The following is a 19303-nucleotide window of genomic DNA, read 5'->3' as shown; positions in this document are numbered from 1 at the left end:
TTCAAATACAGGTTTTATATCTGTATAAAGATAAAAAGCAGCAAAGATAAGCTTAGAGAAGAATTCAGGGGACTAAATTCAGGATATTTAACTTGCACATCCATGTCCAAACTGGGTTGTACACTAATCAGGAAGCAAGGAGCATATGCCTTTTTAATTGGATTGTTTTAAAATTTTATGCTGTCTGTGCAGTTTCAAATTATGGCAGTGATCCTGCAACACTGAGGTCAATGAGATTACTGATAGGCATAGTTACTCATGAGACAAGCCTTTGTAGACTGTATTTAGGAGTCTGGGGAATCATGCAGAAGAAAAATCAGATTTAAACTCCTTGAGATTTTTCTCTTGTCTTTTACTAGAATTCATAATTTTAAACAATTTTGCTGCCTCTTAAATAATAATGAGAAGCCCTGATCTTTTATTATACAAATTCAATTATTCATTGCCTCAAAAGATGGGGAGAAACTGAGAGGGTTTTTTTAATCTAAAGGGTGTCTTCAGTTTTCTCTCTTTAATCTAGTATTTTACAGTTTAGAAGAAATTATATAAATTGTGACTCAGAAAATCATCAAAATAGCATTTAAGTACTTAAATATGGCTATGTTCTCAAACTCCCAAAAATAAAGTATAAGCTAGTTCAAAAATAAAGTATAAGCTAGAATTGTTCACCTAAATTGGGGAAACAGAAGAGAGAAGCATAATCCATGTTCTTAGATGAGGAAAATTCCAAGCTGAATTTATCCTATAAACTCCTCAGTCCAGAAAGGTTTTATTTCATTCTTTGTCTCACAGAATTTGTAGTCTATAAGTCTGTTCCATAAATGCCCATTGTTTAATTTTGATCATGGTACAGTGTAAGCAGCTTCCCCTTTTTTTTTTCCAGTTAGGCCTGCTCTCCTGATGCTGTGTGTTGATATAAAATATGCAGTCAGTGTTTTAACATTCTGAAAATACAGTGTAATCACAAACCTTCCCAAGCTTCTTTTTCCTCCTTTCCTCTTTTGGTATCCCAGCTGTTGAACTGAAGATGTTAGCACCAGGAGGAGACATACAAGAGGGTAAAGTCAATGTGATGAAGTTGCTCTGGTTTATTTTCTCATCTCTAATGTCACACTTTGCTTATATGCAAGCCTGGTCACAGCTGTTGCTACTGTTTTCACTTTTCCTTGGACTTGCATGTATTTGAGATTGATACTTAATTTCTTTTTTGAAGCAAGAATTTTCACATGGACTTAAAAAAAAGTTCATGAAGTGTAGTGCAGAGATAAGGTATTGCATAACCATGAAATAACCTCAAATCCAACCAGTGGTGCAGACTGGGGGTGAGGGGATGAAGTTCTGTACAAGTTCTAGCAAATAAAAAGTTGGAAATACCATGCATATCTGTCAGTTCATCCAGAGGAAGCTTTTGGAAAAAAGCTTTCAAAGTAAGCTGAAAGTCCTTTGCACATTACTACACTTATTGTAAAGGCAAAGGGATCCAAGGCTGCCTTACAGCAGTTACTGTTGGGTGGTGCCTGTTCTGACATGACTGCCCAGGTAAGAAGTGTGTTGAGAAGAAATTCTCTGATTCATCTACAGAAGGTTCTTCATCTGACTCAAGAAGCAAAGCTGTTGATACAGTGTTGCAGAGTTGTTTTCAACTAAAATGTTTGTAGTACACATACAGCTTAATGTGATTCCATATTTACTGTTCACCCTGAAGAGATTTTACATGCATTTACGAAGGTTTAGAAACTGGTTGTGAGATTCTCAGTTTCACTCCTCGCCTTGTAAAAGCTCTGAATTTCTGTAGGAAGTAATTTGAAAGCATTCCGATGAGAGATAATAGATATGTGTCTGTGTGGAGCCTGCGATGAGATTCACCCATTTTTCTTCCCACCAGGTTTGGAGGAGACCAGCCCGTGTACATCAATATTATTAGAGATCCTGTCAACCGATTCTTATCCAATTATTTTTTTCGACGTTTCGGAGACTGGAGAGGAGAACAGAATCACATGATCCGTACCCCCAACATGAGGCAGGAGGAAAGATACCTGGTATGTTTAAATAAAAGGTTTTGATTACCAATTTCCCATCATTGTTATGTAGTGCTGCTATTCAAACTGGACGCATGAAAAGTGGAAGACTGAGGCACCTCCCATCTTGTGGTTTTCCTGTCTTCTCTTGCCTGGTCCTTAGTTTGCTCAGCTCTACTGTGTAGAATGTTGCCAATGAATTCAGTTTGATCTTGAATAAGCTGACAGAAAGTTCCAGATTTCCATGGCTGAATTATGGTCCTTACACTGAGTTGGATTTGCACTGCATAGTAATATAATAATTCTGCCTATATTTATCACTGTGAGTATTCAGACAAATTTTTAGGTTCAGACTATGTCTGTAACTCTGCAGCCTCAGAAGAAAATTGAGAAACAGAGCAATTCAGGGAGCTCAAGTCTCCAATGTTATTGCTGCTAAGTTGTTTGTAATGTTCTTTATACCAGGGCTCTAATCTCAGTTCTTGCTTTGGTTTTGTTGCCTTTTGTCTTTTTTGGGTTAAGATGATGGCAATAATGCTCAATAAGCTATACATAACAAGTTTTAAATTTGTACAACTGCTGAACTGTCATAACACCTGCCAGCTTTTGTTGCATACCAAGATCCCATGGAAGTAGGTGTTGAATGAATGCTAAACAAGAAACTGAGAATTTGGAAGGTGGCTAGTTTGGTTTATATTGATCACTTGCATATACACAGACACCTTTCAAAAAGGCAAAATGGTGGAATTACTTCTTGCTCTCTCTCTAATGGAGATCCAGTTGGATTGGACTCAGCTTTCAGGCATACTTGAACTGCAGAGAGTTCAATGAAACAGCAGTGACAGGACAGCTTGATGGTCTGCTATGAGATGTTGCAGGCCAGACATAATGTCAAAAACAAGATATGTCTGTGGCTTTTGGAGGAGGAAGAGAGGATGTTTTTGTGAGGTTTTGAAGAGGCAGTAGAGTACAAGATGTGTGATAAGCCGTAGAGAACACAGCCATGAACAACTGCCACACAATACCTCTCAGCCCTAGCTGAGGTTAGATGAATCCAAGGAGGGCTGAGTTTTTTCCCTGTTACAGAGTTGTTTAAATTTTGTTTGTCTTCTGGTTTTGGTCATCTAGAGCCCTGTGAACAGACCAGCTTGTACATTATGGGTAATTGAAAGGGGAAGTATCAGTGTAATGGTCTAATAGCCTTAAATTTAATGACATCTCCTGTACAGGTATAAACTGTGAAGGGTTTCTTATTTCCTATGTGCCTGTAGATCCCAAAAAGGTCCCTGTGTTGTTTGAGTGCATCTTGACTTCCTGGTGTGCAGAGCTGGAAGGTTTTGCATGTTGTGTATGCATGGACTTCTGCTTCGTTGTCTCTGAATGGGACAAGAGGGTTGAGGAAATTATTGATTAGTGGGGGCTTTTACTACAACTTTATAACAGTACTACATTTTATTTTTTGGAAATGTTAAAAGTGAGTGGTAGAGCCTGTACTTTACTTTGAGTGCCTTCTCATTTGAAGTGCAGTGATTGGCATCTCTTACGACTGACTCTGGTATTATTTCAGTACTGACTGTGCGGCTTAAGACATGATCTATGTAGCCAGTGAAATTTTACTTCAAGCAGAACTGAAACAAATAGATCCAATTCATATTGTCTTGGTTTAAAAACTAATAGAAATTACCTTGCATTTTCATAGGCGTTGGTATGTTCTTTAAGAAGTTAATTATTTATATGCATATGCAGATATCTGTGCATACATAGATCAGTACAAAAGCTATAATGAAAAAGAAATAAGAAGTGTCTGACTGAGGTCAGTAATCATTTTGTTCAAAAGGCAGTTTGTTGATCTGAGGCACCATTAGTATCCTTAATAAAAACTATTTTTGCATTTTCATTTTGATTTTCTCTGTTGGGAAGTCAGTGTTAGAATCCTGGAAACATTTTTGGAACCTGTTTTCCATCCTTCCTTGGCAGACTTTGGCAGTCACTTGCACTGCTCAAAGAGAGTGACAGTAAGACATAGGTCACTTGCCATTGAAATTAATTGTCTCAAAAGCTGCTCATTCTGAATGCTCAGCATTTTTAACACTTTAGCTATCCAACCACATCATGTATTGCATGCCTGCATTCTAATATTTTCCTCGGTGGTGCAAGAAAATCAGCTGGCGTATTTCTTAAAATTCAGGTATTGGGGATTTTAGAGTCATGGCTTCAGAAATCTGCAAAAGCAATTGTCAGATCTAACTGTGAAGAAAGTAAGCAGCTCGTTTTACCTCTGAAACTGAACCAATATGCCATTTTAGCATAGGACTGATGGGTGGTCTCATTGCAGGTCTCATAACTTTTGCAGTTCTTCCCTAATATTCTTTTAAATACAAAACTCATCATGAAACATTACTTTTTTTTACAGGGGACTATTTAAGGATAAACTTAGATTTAGCATATTAAATAGTTTCAACATTGATCACAATATTAAACCTAAATTGTTGGGGATGAGATGTGCCTGACCACGAGCAGATACATGAAAGCAGGGGGAGGATATGCGCTTTTACTTTTCTTCTTCCATCAGCCAGGAAAACACATAACTCTTAATTGATCCATGACTCTGAGCTCTTTGCTGGAGTACTTGATGTTGTGTGATAACAGTTATGGACTTAAAAAATGGACTGGAGAAGCTTTATATATTACTGCTCTGTTTTACCAGAAGAGATGGGTTTGCAGGCAAAATACATGTATCTGGAAAGTGGGTCTTAGAGGCTAATTGTGCTTTTATCAACCATGATGTTCTTGGCTTCCTATCTCCTGGAAGGTGGTGTGGGCAACTGGGAGCCTTTCCAGGCCATCTTGGCATCCTCATCAACAGCTGCCAGCAGTGGCCATCTCCATTGAAAAGCTGAGGGCAGCATCCATATTCCCTCAAACTGCAGCATGAAGTGTGAGAGCTCAGCTGCTCTAGAAAGCAGGCTTTTAAGGGTGGAAAAGTATTTTAAGGTCAGATTTTGTGTCTGATGAATTCCAGGTTGTGATGTCCTTGATGGAAGCATTCCCTCCCCTCAATTCTGACCCTTAAGGAAAAAAGGGAGTTGAAGAAAACCCAGATTATCTTGAAGTCTTGCGGTTCCTTGCATGGTGGTTTTTTAACATTGAAAATCTGAACTGCTGACATTGCAAAGGGCAGAAACAGAGACAGAAATTTCTGCCATTCATTTGAAATTTTCTCTGAATAGAGCTTCAGCTTTGACTTTGTTCCGGGAAACACAACCATTCATTCAAGGGTCAGATAAATTGTTCTAAACATTTTGGTAAATGTCTGTGTTTACCAAAATTTAATTGAAAGTCAGGATAGAAAACAAGCCCTTTATTCATGAGTCAGATACAGCAGAGGCAGCTGCTGCAATGTGTGACTTTTTACCCAGATCCACTAGCTCCTTGCCAGTGCCTGACCTGGCACTTCCACTGCTGGAGTGAGTTACTGTTAGTAACCTGAAGAAATCACTTCCAAGCTTCCCCCCCCACCAAAAAATAGTGGCAGCATGGTAGTGTGGAGAAAGGCAGAGAGGTAATTAATGGTGAGCACCTTGAGCCAGGTCTCAAGCACACTGATGTGACTGTCAGCCCTGCATTATGGTCCTGTAAGATGAGGTAAATTCACAAAAGTTAATTTCAGTCCGTTGTAGTGAACGTGTTTCAGGTTGAACTAGAGTTCTTGGAGTAAATATGCTTCAATAAAGCAAGCAAACCCTTATCAGTGCAGTTGTGAGTGCTGCAGGTACCAAGCAAAAGAAAAACATGCCTGAGATGAGATTTAGTTCAAGGCTAGGAAGTGCAGGAGGTAGGAAGCACCCCTGATGAAGAGGGACTACAATTAATATTTCAATGCTTTATAGTAAAATTGTTCCTTCCAGAAGACTTGTTTGTAATTATCTAGTGTTTATTACAGCTTCAGTTTGAGATATCAAATATAAAAAGGGCATGTATAGGGGTTTCAAATTTTCTTAATACTCGGTAAAACTTTGATCTAAGACTACTCAGGCTGAAAGAGTGTGTGAAGCAGCATGGGCTGTGTGTTGTTGCCTGAATTGCAGGAAATCTGGTTACATGGGATTCTGATCTCTGTTAGGCTCATGAATACTGTGACTCCTAGCTCACTCCAGTAAAAGATTTCTAAGCTAATGTATCATAAGTGAGAATTTTTGTATTTAAAAAATCATTCAGTAAGAAAAGAGCTTGTCACCTTCCTACAGGATATTTCAAATTTCCATTGTAATTAACAGTTACAGTTGCATGGCATCTCTGGGTGGCTCTGCATAGTTTTTTCAACTTTGTCTCTGAAAATAAATATGCTTTTCTCAGCAAAAATTAAAAATTTTCTAACAATATTCAACCTCATTTATGTTAAAGATTACTCATGCAGGTGATCCCATAAAGGAGCATCTGTCCTTTTGTCTTTTAAATGAAATGTTAAAATAATTGTTAAAAGTATATTAGGATTACTTTAAAGGAGGGAAGTAAAATTCAAATGATGTAAGGGAAATTTCACATCAAATTTCTTACAATAGGGGAAAAAAAATCCTTTTGCAATGTTAGCTTTTATGGCTAAATACTTAAACTAATGTTTTTTAGCTTATTTTATAAATTCCAAACAAAATAATAAGAGAAGGTGAATGGGTAAACTCCATAGAGCATTTTTTTTAGTCCTGAATCTTGAGAATTTCCTTTTATGATTTCCATGGTTTTCATTAATATAAGAATATTCACTAAATACATTTAACTAGTTTTATTATTTATATCCTCAAATTTCTATCTACAATGAAAAATATTCTTTTACCAATTGCACTGGTTTTTGGACAGCAGCTGGCTGTCTTATTTCCTGTGTTTATATGCATAATACCCTGGGTAATTATATTACGAATTTTCATCAATAGTTGTCATCAGTTGTCATCACTGAGCTTTCTCCTTTGTGACTTCAGATAAGTTTCTTCAAGCTTTTCAGTTGCCTGACACATGGCCTCCAGGAGAGACCATGGTATGGAGCCCGTGCCTTCATCTTCTGACTGTCACTCTCATGACTGGGTTTCTCTATAAAAAAAAGGTTCGGAGAGAGTTGTCTGCCTGCAGATTTGGTGCAGTGAGGGAGTAGAGTGTTCATGACTCTGGTTTTCCTGTTGAGGACCTCACAAGAGGGGCTACCAGTGTCTGTTGATTGAACCTGGGAAATTTTGGGGAGGCTTTGATAACTTGGTTAGCATTGATTAGACTGGAAATCTGAGGCATGCAGAGGTTAAAATTATTTGCCTTTGTCTGTGCAGTGCATACCAGATATTGGAGAGTTAAATTGATAAATTAAAAACAACATTTTTCACTGTGTTCTGAGCTGTAGTTAGGAGACCAAACATTTTGTGCACTCTCAGTGTTTTCCCTGACACAGCCCCATGCAGGCAGTAGTCATTTTCCTGCCTGTGTTATGTCCTGGTACTGGGGTGGCTGGAGCTGATCACTGGATGTGCTGCAGTGCAGTTTGCAGCTGAGGTTGGATTTGGGATCACACAGTGGCACTGATCCCTGGTGCTGAGGTGGTTGGGGCTGGTCGCTGGACGTGCTGCAGTGCAGTTTGCAGCTGAGGTTGGGTTTGGGATCACACAGTGCCACCGATCCCTGTGCTGAAGCACAGCCACCTGTCAGCTGATCCAATTAGAACAGTTTGCTGCTTCTTCCCTCTAATGAGTGCTTTTAATAGTCTCCAGCTGTTCCCTTTTGCTGCATTACCTCTTGACAGCAAAATTTCTGGCCCATCTTTTGCAGCTCTATTGTGTGGGCTCTAAAGCACCATTTTCCCCCTTAGATTCTCCCATTTTGTATTAATAATTTATTGAACCACAAAGTTAATGGTAATTCAGACCTCAGCTGGAGGAGGGACTGATTAAACTACTTATAAAGCATAATATTAAAGGAAATATTTTCATGGATGACATTTACTTTTCAGTGAGTTTAATTTACAAACCAATATTTTTTAATGTTCCCCTGTGGAGTTTGCATTCCAAACATTGCAACATTATGCATTTATACAAAAGCAAGAAAATGGGCCTTCCAAATCCGTTTTCATTCAGTAGTCTGAGTCAGTTGCATATAGTAAATATGCAATATAGCATTGCTTAAGATTGCAACACTAAAAACTTAGATGCAATTCACAATACATACTTATATTCATAGAAAATGTAAGATTAATACCATGCTTTTATTTTAATGATACCATTCTGTATTGCCATTCTCCTTTCTGTGGAGACAGGATACAGGATAACAACAATATATTGCTTCAGAATGTAAAAAGGTGAGGGGTTTTTTCTTGCAGCGTTGTAGTGGTCTGAAAATTTCTGGCTGTTGCAGATTTTAAGCAACTGCGCAGAAAACCAGAAAACAAGTAGCAGTAGAAGTCCCAGCACTAAGTACCCACAATCTTATTTAAATGTAACATTATTACAGGGTCTTACCATATACTGTGTTTCGGTAGCACTTTTAAGGGCATTTATATACATAAGAACTTAAGATCTTTTATTAAAGAACCTTGCTGTATTAAGTTTAAAATTATGAATCTTAATTTTTATGGTGATTTTGCCAAGTTTTTATTTGTGCCTTCTGAGCATGAATACAGGACAGCTCTTGATTTCTCTCTTGCGCTGCTTTTTGGGTTTTGTGTGTTGTGGTAGCTTGGGGAAATAGTTTTCTCTAGCTTCTCTATAGGAAGATCCTGTTTGTAGAGTGGAAAATCCCAACCACAGAACAAAGATTCTAATATATTGATGCCAGCTTTTTAAGGCCATGTAAACTGTATAAGAGAAGAGGGTATGTCTGTGTTATATTTTAAGGAGATATATTTTTGGATCATTGAACAAGAACAGAAAAGAGCATTCTTGTGCAGCCCAGGGACAAAAGCCAGCCTTGCCTTCAGTGAAGGCAGGAAAGCAGTTTGCGGGGGATAATCCTTATTTCACTTAGAAACTGATGGACCCTCACAAGCCTTTTGCAGGGTTAGGAGTGAGATCTTCTCTGTGTGTTGGGTGGTTCTACCGTAGCATGTTTGTTTCTCAGTAGCAGTCAAAAAAGGCAAACCAAAAGCAATAGAGAGCAATACAGAGAGCTTCATTGTATATAAATCTCCAGTGTGTCTGCGCTTACCTACTTTCATTTGACATTTGTGACTTCATGTCCTAGGGTATTTGCTCCCAAATTTGTCCTAAACCAGGACACCTCCCATTCCCAAAATGGGATTGAAAGAACCAGAAAGCACTCACAAATGGGTGGGAGAAATGATTAAATACTTTCCATATGAGGAATGACATAGGTTCAGGCTCTTGAGGAAGAAGTAAACATGGGAAAGGATACAAGAAGACAGATTTTTGGGAGGCATGAAAAAGTGGCCTCAAGGATGATTGCTTTTGAGCTTTTTCAGTGTAAGACTAATAGAAGTTTACAGTTGGAATGGGTAGTTACAGGATCCAGTAAAAAATAGAAAATGCAATGGTCTGGACAGCATGTAATGAAGCTGTGGAAGTCCTTTCTGGTCATTGTTGTGAATAAGTTCTGATGTATTAAAAAAAAAAGTCCTGTGTGTATGGTAAATGTTCCTCATAGCCAGTAGTGATTTTCTTAAATTGGTTTCTGCTCTGGGTAACTCAAAAGGAAACTTGAAACTGACATGCTTACAAGTGAATCTTACTACTAGGTGATTTATATAAGGTAGTTAGAGTTATAGACATCTCCAGTTGAATGTTGTTTCTTTGCTTTAAAATAGTTGAGTGTTCTTGGGTATATGCCATAGTAGCTAAGACTTTGTCGTCTTACATCTCTGCCAATCAAATTAATTTTTTTAAGTTCCAAACTGATGCTGAAGCTATTAATTGTTAACACTGTCATGACTATTCTCAAATGTATCGTTAAGAGCTAAGATACAAATGCATTTAAAGTATGAACTGCATCCACAATTTTACATTGTGCATTGTAATAGTAAAGGTACCAGAAGAGATGTCAAAATCCTTAAAATAGGGGGATAAAGCATTTGTTTCAGTGCATGCTGTTCAGAAATGCAAAGTCTCATTGCTTTGCTGTTTCAGTATGAGTGAATTTCAAGTGTTTGATAGTTTTTGTAAGCCTCAAGTTAGTATTTGCATTTGCAGTTCTCACATACTTTGTTAATGTGAAAGTAACAGGAACATGCATCTAAGCAGATAACACTTGCATGATTCCCAGTAAGGGATGACTTAACAATTATAATTAGCTGACAAGTAACTATTTAAAGTGAATGAAAACAAGAGGATCTGTGTGTGCTATGCATGTTATCTTCAATGTATAGTCTAGCATTTTGGGCATTATGAACCCAAAAGCAGCATTTAATAGTCATCAAGTAAAACTAATTATTGATTGATATTTTGTTTGTCTTAAGTTGGAATGCAATGGTTTTTAAAGCTGAATGTTTTGTCATCCAAAAAAAAAAATAATGCTTTCAATTTCAAGTTAATGCAAATTTTTAAAAATTATTTTTAAAGTTACAGTTTGTACATGGCATAAAAAATGGAGATGGGGCATTGACCAGCAAATAGTGTGTCTTAAAAATATGATGTAATAATGTACATATGTGTAGTATGGGTAATAATGTACATATTGTATGTGTCTATGTTTAGGAGTAGGAGTCAGACTTTTTGAAATTATGTTTAATTAACAATTTTTTTGAAGACTTGTCTAACAAAATCATGGTGGCTGTCCCTAGAAAACTAAAGGAGTTTTTATAGTATGGAGTATAAAACCCTCGTAAGTAGGAAGGTTTTCTATTCCATACTATAAAAACTCCTTGCTAGGAGTTTGCCTTGCCTGTTTTCTTTTCCTTGTTGTGTTATGCTTTAGCCACCTTAAATGAAAACTCTTTTATTGGCAGTAGGATGGAGAAGAAAACTGCAGAACCTTTTACTCCTCCTGACTGAGGAAGGACAAAGAGAGACAGCCCTCCTCTTACTGCCAGCATATTGAATGTGTTCAGGCTGTGGCATGATAATGTAATTTCAGGCAGTCAGATACTCACTTCACTCCGTAGGTGTCAAAACCTGCAGGAACTGACAACCCATGAAAATAAAACTGAATTTATTAGACCATTTTATTCCTTGTCTGTCATTTTCCTTCCTCTTTCCTTTTTGTGGTTTATACTGTAGTTTTCTGGCTGTCAGAGCTGCCAGCAAAGAGAAATAAGCAGAGATCCTGATCTCTAGAACGTCCTAGCTAAAGCAAAGCTGAAGCTTTGAGGTGGTGGATGGCAAGGAGAGTGCAGGGCAGTAGAATTAGGAGAACTGCCCGCCCATGGTGCGTGGCTGACGTGGTGAGGGATAGACATGTCTTTATACAAGCATCCAAAGCTGTCCTGAACCTTAGGTGTTTGTTGACAACAAAATATTTTCCTATCGTGTAATTTTTTGGTGGTGGTGTGGACTCTTCTGTTTACTGCAGAATGGCTGGGCACACTTGTCAATTCTGTATTTTTAAGACTGAAGTAGTTTATGTTGAAACCATATGGAAGCAGAGATGGCATTTTGTGGAAAAAAGGGACATCAGTGCCCAGGCATACTCAAGACTTAGTTTGTTCTAGTTTTTCTGAAGTTTTTAAGGCTTATTATACCCTGCAGAGTTAAATCCCGTGCCTTATCCTGGTCCCAGCTCACAGGGACCCCAGGGCTTGCTGGAGCACTGTGCTTGCTCCTTTCTGGTTGGCACCAAGGCTTATGTCTGTGGAGCCCACGTGGGGTGCCTGGATATCCTGTGGGACAGATCTGGGTGCTTGTCCCACTAGGGAGGTGGCAGGTTCTTCCCAGCCGGCCCAGCCAGCAGGGAAAGAACCCTTAGTACAGCAGTGAAAACAAAAGACAGAGGTGCAAATTTAGGGTTTTTTTTCTGTCTCATTACAGAATTAATAGATCTGAACTGGGGAATAGTCTGCCTAAAAATCTGATGCCGTCTGTCTGTTCTTGCTTTGTTTGCTTCAGTATGCTCCTGTGATGGAGAGATGGATGTTTGTGTTTCTCCAAAAAAACCAAATGCCATAGGTTTGTGTTGGCAGATGGATTGTAACGTTCTCTCTGGTTGCCTGGCCCTGCCTGGCAAGTGGCTGCTGTGTTTTCCTTCAGGAGTGCTCTTCAGGTGTCAGGTATTCCAGAAATCAGATTTTCCTTCCTGGCATAAAATATATTGCTCCTCTCTCCTCTTCCTCTCCCTCTCTTCCCCCATTTTTTTGTTAATAATCAGTCAAGTTAAGAAGGGCACTGCTGCCAGGAAATAATTTTTTATTGTCTTCCTTGTAGTTCCACATTATTTAAAGAATGAAATGTAAAAAAAAAAGCCCCAAGAAACAGGCATCATCTGTTTCAAATGTGGTTTTAGTTTTTGCCTGAAGATGGCTATTTGAAGCTGAATTACATTTTTCAAAAATACATGTCCCTGACCAGTTTGCTGATGATATTACATGGTTGTAAGTTATCAGGGGTGATGGGTGCATGTCTTGAATGAAATGGCAACTTCATCTTTCAGGATAAGCAGTAGACCTGCTGTGTCAGCTGAGAAAATACATTCCCTGTGTAACAAGGTGAAATTCTCCTTTGAAGTAAAAGCAGTGTTCATTTTTTCTGGCTATTATTCCAAACATTACTTTCTTTTTTCTTGTTTGCTAGAATTTTCAAAGCTCCTCTATGCCTTGTAAATATAGCTGCTTTACATAAAATCAAAATCAAACCGTCCAAAAACCGCAACAATGGTGTTAAGTTGATTGATTGTTGTTCTAGACTCTGGAAAATGGACTGCCATTGTTTGAGCAAATCTGGCTACTGCTCAGTAAGTTATTGAAACACAGGCTAGTCAGGATACCTTGAACACAACTTTTTTCCTATGAACTCTGATCCAAGCAAAGCCAGCCACTATTCATAACTGAGCTTGTCAAGAGTAATTTCCTTTTTCATGGGGAAAAATCCACTAACTAGTGGCAAATAGGAAACTTTCCATGGTGAAGATGGATTGTTAAATGAGTTTATTATTTTCTTCAAAATTAATTTTTTGTTCTCTTTGAAAGGAAAAAAGAAAACTAAAGTGTTCATCAGTGGCTGAAGGAAAAAAAAATTCTTCAGAGTGTAATCCAAAGAGATTATGTCTTTGATAAAAAGAAAGGAGAGCGAGGGGAAGCATATTTGACACTTTTTTTCTCTTCCTCACAGATTTATTAACCTTCATGATTTTATGCTTGATCTTGTTGCTTGCTGAGCTTTTTGAAGCCATAGCACCTGAGATTAAAGCATTGAGAGATTCTGGGTTTCTGTGTAGGGAGGGGAGTATGGTTTTTTTCTTTCATAGTTGTAGAAAAGAACTTCAGCAGATGACTGAAAATTAAAAAAAATGCAAATAGGTCCATTACTTATGCCTCTGAACCTTGTAATTTTATGAGGTTTTTACTATTGGTCTTGTCAGTATGGTGATAGTCTTGTCAAACTGAAAAGTGGAATCAATATGTTCCATTTTGTGTATGCTATTCAGAATGGCAGTGCTATGAATAATGCAAAGTATTAGTAATTTTCCAGAAAAGCATCAGAACTGTTCAGCAAGGGGAAGATTTTAACTAGGGAAATTAAATGGGGTCAGCAGAGCAGAAACCATCTCCAGTTGTAGCAGCAGGGAAGCCACATGCAGAAGCAGTATGATTTTCTTCTCTGCTCTGCAGCTCCTCCGTTTCAGCCCTGAGAGATGAAGGGAGAGACTCCAAGTCAGTCAACACTAGGCAGAAGCCTGATAAGAAGGTAAAATTAGCCCACAACTCAAACTTCTACCTGTTTTCTCACCATTCAACAAGTTTGTGTTAAAGTGCTGACACAAATGTGGTAGGTCAAGGGGACATAAAAGACATTTAGACCTTGGTACAATGAGGAACTTTTTTTCTTAAAGGTCAGTACTGTGGTTTTTGAGATTTACCATCTGACTTAAAAAATGGTCAAACCCAGAGAAATTCATAACATGTACTGTATGGTGAATCATATTTTCTCTTTTTCAATTCAGAGGTCAGCAGCAGGTTTCTTTTCCTTTTATGCTAGACAGTATGTTTTATGTGACTGGATTATTTCAGGGACATATCAGGAGCTGTTGGATACAACTTCTCTCCCTTTAACTTGAGCAGAGGGAGTTGTATCACTGGAATTTGTGACAGCAGATGGTCTAAGCTATAACTGAGCAGTGTGTTGAAATAAAACATGCATTGGCTAGCGAGTGGTTATTTTCTTAAATGAGAATTTTGCTACATCTGCAGATTAGGGGAAGTTTAGTAATTTTTAAAAATTATTTCTTTCCTGATGCCTGCAATAATTTTTTGTGGGGCATGTCTTTCCTTCTCCATCTCTTCACTCTCTTATTTTGAAGATTTATATTGCAGAAAGTAAGGATTTTTCTTCCTAATTCTTGTCACATGAAGTCCTATTTAAAAATAGGCAAATGGAAATATCTCTTTTGTTTGTTTTGCCTGTGTCCTGTTGGGATGTATGAAAGCAATAATATTTAATGCTCATTGATATTGAATTAATTTTCTTTTGGCTCATGGATTTCTTTTCTCTGGTGATATATTTAGTATACAGAATTCTGACATTTGTTCTAATAAGCCTCTTTTAAACTTTTATATTTTTTAAACTACTTTTGTGGACCTCTGCTAAAAACAAAGTGTAATGCTAGCTTCAAGATGTTGAGGCATTCATAGAACTTAAATCTGTTTCTGTTAATATAAGCATTTTTGAGGTTTGGGCTAAAATCTGCTGAGTATACTTTCTGTGTATCCAGTCAGGTTTTAATGGATTGGGAACGTTTGACCTAGGAAAGAAAATGGGAGAAAAAGGTGAACTACAGAAATGTCTCAATATTTACATGGGCTTTTCTATATTGTAGGAAATGCGATATTTTGAAACATTTGAATTCCTTGGTAGCTGTGTAAATGATATTGTGTCATATGTGGAGGTGTGAACTTTCTGCATTAGGCCCTTCTTGAGCCATAAGCATCATCCAGCCCAGCGGGGGAAGCCAGTACAAACTGGGGGCAGGGTAAAAAGTGCTTCCCCTTGAGCGTCCTCCCAGGTTCAAACATCCTTCAGCTCACCAACGGACATTGCTGCCATATCTGTGTTTAACAGCTCTTGATAGACCTCTGTTCTATAAATATATCATTTCTATTTTATTAATGTTGTTATTCTTTTGGTGATTTGGTTTTTTCTTTTTAAATCCCGTTACATCCTTGTCATCCACAGTATCCTGTTGTAAGGATCTATGGTTTTTATTGCTGAATGTCTTTCAGCATTCTCGAGTCCTTCTGTATCTCCTTGAGGTCAGATTTCTTATCTGCTCCCATTAATATTCCCTGAAAAATTTGCTGCTGCGCTGTTAACCCTTCTTTGTTATTCTCAATAATTGTCTCAGCACAGGTGCTGTGCAACCTTACTCAGTGTCTCATTTCACTAAGAAAACCAGCTATTTTATTCCTGTCTTTAGCTTCCTGTCCTTGATCATCCTATCCTTTCTTTTTGTTTCCTTTTTTTTGTACTGGGAACAAAGGACGTTTATCACATCTTCGGAGACTGGATTAAAGACCTATTGTAAGACAGAGAGGCTTTGCTGCTGCTGCTGGTTCTTCGTCTTGCTGATTGTGTTCTTCATTACAGTGTTGTCTAATACTAGCTAGGTTCTGCCAATCTTCTGTTTATTTTATCCATTTTTTCTAAAGTGTCTTTTACTGGCACTTCAGTTCAAGACTGTTTTTCTTGACTTAGGCTCTTTCTAGAGAGCCCTTTTCTGTATGTGAACAACCTGGTGTAGTGGAAGGTGTCCCTGCCCATGGCAGGGTGGTTGGAACTAGACATTTGCTCTTTACCTTCCCTTCCAATGCAAACCATTCTATGGTTCTGTGACATCCTGTGGTTTTTCTCATTACATGATTCTTCATTCTGGGTAATCTGGTCATGCATATTACTGCTCAGTTGTGAGCAGGACTTGCTGTTAATACAGGTCACAGAGTCTTAATATTACAATCTACTTGGCTGAACATTAATGCTTTGAACATTAAAAGAGTGGTGTATTAGCAAGGTGATGATCCAGTGTTACCCCCTCCCTGAAGTGGGTCTACAAGAAAGCTGGAGAGGAACTTTTTAAAAAGTGAATGTAGTGACAGGACAAGGAGAAACTGAAAGATTGCAGGTTTAGAGATTGGGAAGAAATTCTTTACTGTGGTGGTTGTTGGAACAAGTTGCCAGAGAAGTTGTGGATGCCCCATCCCTGGAAGTGTTCAGGAGACCAGGCTGGGTAGGGTATTGATACCCTGGACTTAGTGGAAGGTGTCCCTGCCTTGCCAGGGTTTTGGAACTAGGTGATCTCAAGGTCCCCTCCAGCCCAAACCATTCTGTGACTTGCTGCTTTTCTCATAGGCATCAATTTGCTACAGTCCATGTGCCCTCCATTAGGGAGAGCTGAAAAGTTCTTGAGGTGGTGGTTATTTCCTGCTTGGCATTTGCAGAATTGAATATATGCCATCCCTAATTGATTTTATTAAAGCTTGTTATCCAAGCAGACACATTTTCCAGGTTCTTTTATGAAGAAGTGTTAGTAAACAGAATTAGCAGATGTACTGTCTCCCTCCTGTTAGTTGCCAGTGGGATTCATTCTTGATTACAGTATAATGATCTTCATTTTTGGTCTTCCCTGGATCTGTGCCCTCTGTAACAGGATGGCTGTTTAATGCTTACACACCGCTTCCAGCTGGCAGCCACTCATCCTTTTTTTGGCAATTTCTTTCTATTTTTTTGAATATATTTCCCGTACTAAGATGGTTCGAGGTGAAAAATATAAAAGCAATGGAAAAGAAAGATATGATAATGTGCCTGCTTACAACTATGAAGTGATTACATTCTTAACAGTAAAACTTATCTTTGACAAATTACTACCATGATTTCTGATAACAGAATAGAGAGAAATATATCCACCTATATTTTCCTGATGTTATACATCATTTTAAGTTAGAAAACAGTGATATTCAAATGTGTTTCATGTTTGTTACATCTAAATAGTAGCATTGTGGGCATAGTTCATCACTTTTGCTATGTCAATGCCAGCAAAAATTTGTATACGAATGAATAACTTAAGTGTTAATGAAAATGTAGATGGTTAGCAGAAGATGCTGTTTTGTTAGCTGCCACTTCACTCGTTAAGATGCCAAAAAAAAAGAGCTTAATACATTGTTGGCTGAAAAGTCAGGCAAATTAGCCCAGGCAGAAGATTCCAGGCAAGTTAGCCCAGCCAAAAAAAAAGTGGGAATTAAACTTGGCAGCCTATTTACTTATGTGGTGGTGGGGGAAGGAAAGTAAAAACATGCATTTTGCCAGAAGAAATTGGAAAGTCAATTCAAAGAAACCCCAGAATTATCCTCTAGAAAAATGTATTGAGCTTCCACAGTAGGCTTTTGGTAGCAGTGGTGGGGGATTGAGGGGCAGAGGGGCTACAGGGGTAGCTCCTGTGAGAAGCTGCCAGAAGCTTCCCCCACATCCAGTGGAGCCAATGCCAGCTAGCTCCACAATGGGTCCAAGGGTGAGCCCTTCAGTGATGGTGGTAGCATCTCTGGGATAATCTATTTAAGAAGGAAAAGAAGTTACTGCAGAGGAGCAGTTGCATCTGGAGAAGAGAGGAGTGACAGTATACGAGAGGAATAGCTCTGCAGACACCAAGGTCGGTGCAGAAGGAGGGGGGGGAGGTGTTACAGCAGCAGAGCTGAGAGTCCCCTGCAGCCCATGGTGTGGACCATGGTGAGGCAGATTTCCCCCTGCAGCCCATGGAGGTCCATGGTGAAGCAGAGATCCACCTGTAGTCCATGGAGGACCCCAGACTATAGAGGATGGATGCCCAAGAGAGGCTGTAAATGAAATTATTGCAGTGACTGAGGTCATCCACAGTGACCTGTGTTGCCCTGTGCAGCTGAAGGGCTGTGGTGGCATTATTGTTAGCAAGCCCCCACTCTTCTGGTAGAAGACCAGAAGAGAGTGGAGGAGGAACAGAAAAAGGTTTCTGTTGCCTTTTGAGCTGGTTGAGCCTCACAGAAGTGAAGGAGCAATCACAGCTGGTGCTGGGGAGCATTTGGGGACAGAAACCCTGCATTCTAGGCTTAGCTGGATCTGTTCTGCCATCTTGTGGAGCTTCTCCCCAGGATGCCCACTGGTCACTCTGCAGCCTGCCACTGGTGTCCCAATAAACTTGTCCAGCCTGCTGTCATCTCCAGAGGACAATCATCCCACACAGTTTGGCACAGTCTACCCCGCTGGCATCCCACCTTGGGGGGCCTCAGTGCCACATCAGCACAGGATGGGAAACATTTGGCTTTGTCTGTGTTGGCAATGCTGATTTGGGAAGCAATGCCCAGCACCTACCCACCCCACAGCAATCTGCTGCCAGTGCTGCTGGCGTAGATACACAAACAGATACCAAATATATTTGAAAGAAATAAGTAATTTTGCTGCTGTGTGGCTCTAGTTATCCAAATACTTGAGATTGAATAGAAACATTAAATATCATCTGGTGAAGTAAAACTCTAACTAGGATTAAAAATGTGCTGCATTTTATCTTATGTTTCATTAAAATGTATAAATAATTTGTGCTCCTAAATAAGATTTAGTAACTTCTGTTACATTTATACCTGGAAACCTTCATGCCAACTATACCTTGACTTTTCAGTGTCTTTCTGCAGCCTTCCAAAGTAGGAAGTTGTACTTTTCCTTCTTTCATGTCATACCTGTACTCACAAGCCCTTTTCTGAGACATCATGTTTACATTTTCTTTCCAATCACTCTAAGGCCACCCAGAGCTCCCCAGCTGGGGCCAGAGAAGGTGGGAAGTTATGTTGGGGGTTTTTTTAGCATGTTGTGTTTCGCTCATATGATGTGACATTGTCCTCAGGATGTAATGGTCAGTCTGACCCCTTTACAAACACCAGCTATGTGAGAAAGCGCTTAACAAGCTGTGAGAGGATTCTTGGTGGCTCTCAGGAGAGCGGAAGAATTTTCCTTGGCTGGCAGCAGTGAGGAGTAGACTGCACTGCGGACTGTAGTGGTGTATGAAGAACAGCCTTGTAAGCAGGAGAGGTCACTCTAGACTGGGCTTAGTCACTGGTTTTCCACATCTTTTTATTTCATTTCCTTTTATGAAAACTTGAAATTTAGGTTGCTGCTGACACACCTGCACATCTTCAGCCT

General features: G+C 39.0%; 1 protein-coding gene across 1 annotated transcript in view; it reads left to right on the top strand.

The window, feature by feature from the left end:
• UST (uronyl 2-sulfotransferase) overlaps positions 1 to 19303 on the top strand; it is a 99148-nt gene that overhangs the window by 39220 nt on the left and 40625 nt on the right. The window contains exon 5 of the mRNA XM_031056238.1: positions 1886 to 2039. Coding sequence (XP_030912098.1) covers positions 1886 to 2039 — 154 coding nt within the window. The remainder of the gene's footprint in view (positions 1 to 1885; positions 2040 to 19303) is intronic.

Source organism: Geospiza fortis, unplaced genomic scaffold, assembly GCF_000277835.1.
Source record: "Geospiza fortis unplaced genomic scaffold, GeoFor_1.0 scaffold162, whole genome shotgun sequence".
Classification (NCBI taxonomy): domain Eukaryota; kingdom Metazoa; phylum Chordata; class Aves; order Passeriformes; family Thraupidae; genus Geospiza; species Geospiza fortis.
The sequence above is the reverse complement of the archived record's forward strand: the minus strand, read 5'-3'. Positions and strand labels throughout refer to the sequence as shown.